Below are 3,213 nucleotides of genomic sequence, written 5' to 3' on the forward strand. Positions count from 1 at the left end.
GGCGGGCGCCCCCGGCGGCGGGCCCCCCCCCCCGCCGGTCCCGGCCGGGTCCCGGCGCTCCCCGGGGCGGCGGCGGCTCGGTGGGACCCGCGGGCACTCGCTCCCCTCGGGCTAAGCCCGCTCCGCCGGCGGCGAGGGCAGCCCACCCGCTCCCGCCCTAGGCAGAAGACCCTTCAGCCCGACGCTGTCCCTGAGAAGGCAGCAAGGGCACGATCCGGGGAGGGGCTGAGCCTTCCCCACCCCTCAAGGCTGGCTACTCCGCAGGGTGATCAGGATCCGGCCCGGAGGGATGCTTGCCGAAACGCCGGGCGCTGGCTGCTCACGTCCCATCCGACTCGTGCGATGGCGCAGGAGCCCAAATCCCTCCCAGTGCTGAAACTGTCCCCGGAAAGGAAACTCTTGGTCACGTCTCTGTCCCCCCCCCCCAAGGGCAGTGAGGGACTGGGTCTCCGGAGGGTCACCCCCTCCAAAAGCCCGGGCTCTGGCGAAGTTTCGGCCGCAGGAAGGAGGACACGGTGCTGGGTTCTGCCCCTCAGACCCAGCAGCCCTTGTCTGTCGACGGGTGCCAGTGCCGGTCAGGGGAAAGAAGGGCAAGAAAGGAGCTCGGGTCTGCGAGAGGCACCCAGCGTGTGGCATCTTCCTCGTCCCAACGAAGCGAGGCTTAGTTGCAGGCTGACCCTGCGGATCTGCTGCGTCTCCGGCCCCACGCTTTCCAGACTAATTAATACGGACTCAGAAGAAGTGTATCAAAATGCTGAAGCGCTCTTCTTTTAAGGATAGTACGCTGGAAAAAAAAATCAACAAACAATCAGAGCGGAAGAAATCCAGAGAGCTTTTTTTTTTAAAAACAAAACAAAACAAAACTTTGGAAATCTGTCTTTGACCCCATTTATTTGGGTTTACCGTGATGAGAAAGGGATGGTTTTAGTCTCTTTTTTTTTTTTTCCTTTTTCCCCCCTTTTTTATCCCCGAGCGATGGTTGCCGGACTGGAGCTGAGCTGGGGAAAGCGCCGGGCAGGGCTCGGTGGCGCTCGGGAGGCGGCCGGTCCCGCCGGTCCCGCCACGCTTTTGCCGAGGACGACGAGGGCCAAACCGCCCCGCTGGAGAGACCCGCAAAGGCAACCGAAGGCAGGAGGAGGGAGCCCGCGGGGCGGGTGGCCGCACGCCCCTCGGCCCGTACCGCTCCTTCACCCGTTTTCCAACGCAAGTCGGTGGGACTGCGGCCGCGGTTCCCCCCCACTCCGCGCCCGGGCAGACACCCTCCCGCCTCCCTCCCTCCTCGACGGGGCGAAAAACCTCGTCCGACGACATCATATCGCTGCACAGCCCGCGGACCGCCGCTCGACGGCGAGCGAGGGAGGGCTGCGCACCACGGCGAGGACACAGGCGACGAGACGCAGGCGACAGCGCTGGATCCTCGCACGCGAGAGAGCGAAGCCTTCGTGTTCCACCCGCACCCGGCTGATCCCCGGCCCAAATGCTGGCTCAAAAGCCCCCCCGGGAGGCTGGTCGCGGCCAGCGTGTCCGCCTCCGTGACCCGCGCCCCCTCCCCGGGTGCCCCGGCTGCCGCGGAGCGCATCGCCGCTCGCTTGTGCCCCACCTCACCCCCTATCGCCCCCCAAGGGACCCCCCGGAAAGTGAGGAGCTGGCCCCAGGCCTGGAGCGGCCTCTGGTTTCCGTGTGGCACTTGGCCTCGCCTTCGGCGTTTCGGTGCATTAACCCGGGAGTGAGGATCGGCTGGGGACGGGCAGGGTGGGCAGCCGCTCGGGGGAACTCCGGGGGCTTCTGAAACGTCTTGTCGGTGTGTTGTAGTGACCGGGAGGAACGGGAGAGAGAGAGGTGGAAACGTACGGACAGCAAAAGAGATGGAAGAAAGGAGAGGAGAAAGGGAAAGAGAAAAGGAAAGGGGAAAGGGAAAGGGCGGGAAGAGAAAGAAAGGAAAGAAAAGGAAGGAAGGAAAGAAGGAAGGAAGGAAGGAAAGAAGAAAGGAAGGAAGGAAAGAAGGAAGGAAGGAAGGAAAGAAAGAAGGAAGGAAGGAAGAGAAAGTAAGAGAAAGAAAGAGAAAAAGGAAAAGGCAAAGAAAAGGGAAAAGAAAACAGGATAAAGAAAAAGATACCCAGACAGACAGATTGCCCGCAGAGGCAGCGTTTCACCGTCGGGGCTGGGGAGATGCTCCTCCTGGCAAGCAGGGCCAGGAGGGGGAAAGCGAAGGCTGTGCCTCTGCGGTGCCGGGCAGTCTCCGGCGCCGCGGCCACCGAGGTCTGTTCCGCTTGAGAGAAGCCGAAATGTTTAGGGGACGGGGCACAAAGGGCATTGTCCTCTGAAAGGGAACGATTACATATGGCCCATACATATCGGATATTGTCTCGCCGCGTAATGAGGGGCTCACGATCATTAGATTGGCCTTTGTTCGGTGCAGCCGACTCCCTGACATACGCTACCTCCCCTGCAAACGCCAACAGATGGGCCCCCCGACAGACGACTCGCGGCGGCAGCTGCTCCCCCCCGGCGCCCCGTCCGCGGCAGCGCAGCCCCGACCGCGCACCGCGCACCGCACCGGCCCCAGCGCCTTCCACCGGGGGCGGGCGGCAAGGGGCTGCCCACACCCTTACGCGACTAAGGTGGCTGTGTTTTTTCCCTCCTTCTAGTTCGCTCGTTTAAACACCAACAACCCCCCCCCCGGTACTGTTTCGGGTTTTTGTTTTTTGGATTGGGTTTTTTTTTTTTCCCCCTCCCTCCTTCTACTTCTTCCAGGAAACCAAACCTTGCTCAAGAAACCACAGCGTTATACAATTCTGTGCGCTGCGGGCCCTGAATAGTGGAATCATTACAGACAGAGTGGCGTTTAATGATTCCGTTTGAAGAAGAGTTTTCACTTCCCCAGAACTAAGGATTTCACAACGCGGGGAGAGATTTAGAAAAAAAAAAGGGGGGGGGTGTGCATTAAAAATAGTGTGTTCTCTTCTGCTTCCTTTGACCTAAACTGCCTCCCACAGCGAGTTGCACTTCAATAAAGCGCACACTGATGATCTGCCCCGGCCCCGCTCGCCTCTCCGCTCGGCCTGCTCGGCCGGGGCCAAAACAAAGGCGAAAGCTCCGCGCCGGGCCGCGAAACGCCGCGGAACCTGCGCGCAGGAGATGCTGGGGGCGAGGGCCCGCTCCTCCGCCAGCCCTGCCGAAGATTAAGGGAAAACTCTCTGCAACCGCCTTCCC

At 61.4% G+C, this 3,213-nt stretch overlaps 1 protein-coding gene across 1 annotated transcript in view; it reads left to right on the plus strand.

Annotated features, from left to right (window-relative positions):
- PRDM13 (PR domain containing 13) overlaps positions 1–3,213 on the plus strand; it is a 6,999-nt gene that overhangs the window by 2,925 nt on the left and 861 nt on the right. The window contains exon 5 of the mRNA XM_010573443.1: positions 974–1,637. Coding sequence (XP_010571745.1) covers positions 974–1,637 — 664 coding nt within the window. The remainder of the gene's footprint in view (positions 1–973; positions 1,638–3,213) is intronic.

This window comes from Haliaeetus leucocephalus, unplaced genomic scaffold (assembly GCF_000737465.1).
Source record: "Haliaeetus leucocephalus isolate CR32 unplaced genomic scaffold, Haliaeetus_leucocephalus-4.0 Scaffold384, whole genome shotgun sequence".
Taxonomy (NCBI): Eukaryota; Metazoa; Chordata; class Aves; order Accipitriformes; family Accipitridae; genus Haliaeetus; species Haliaeetus leucocephalus.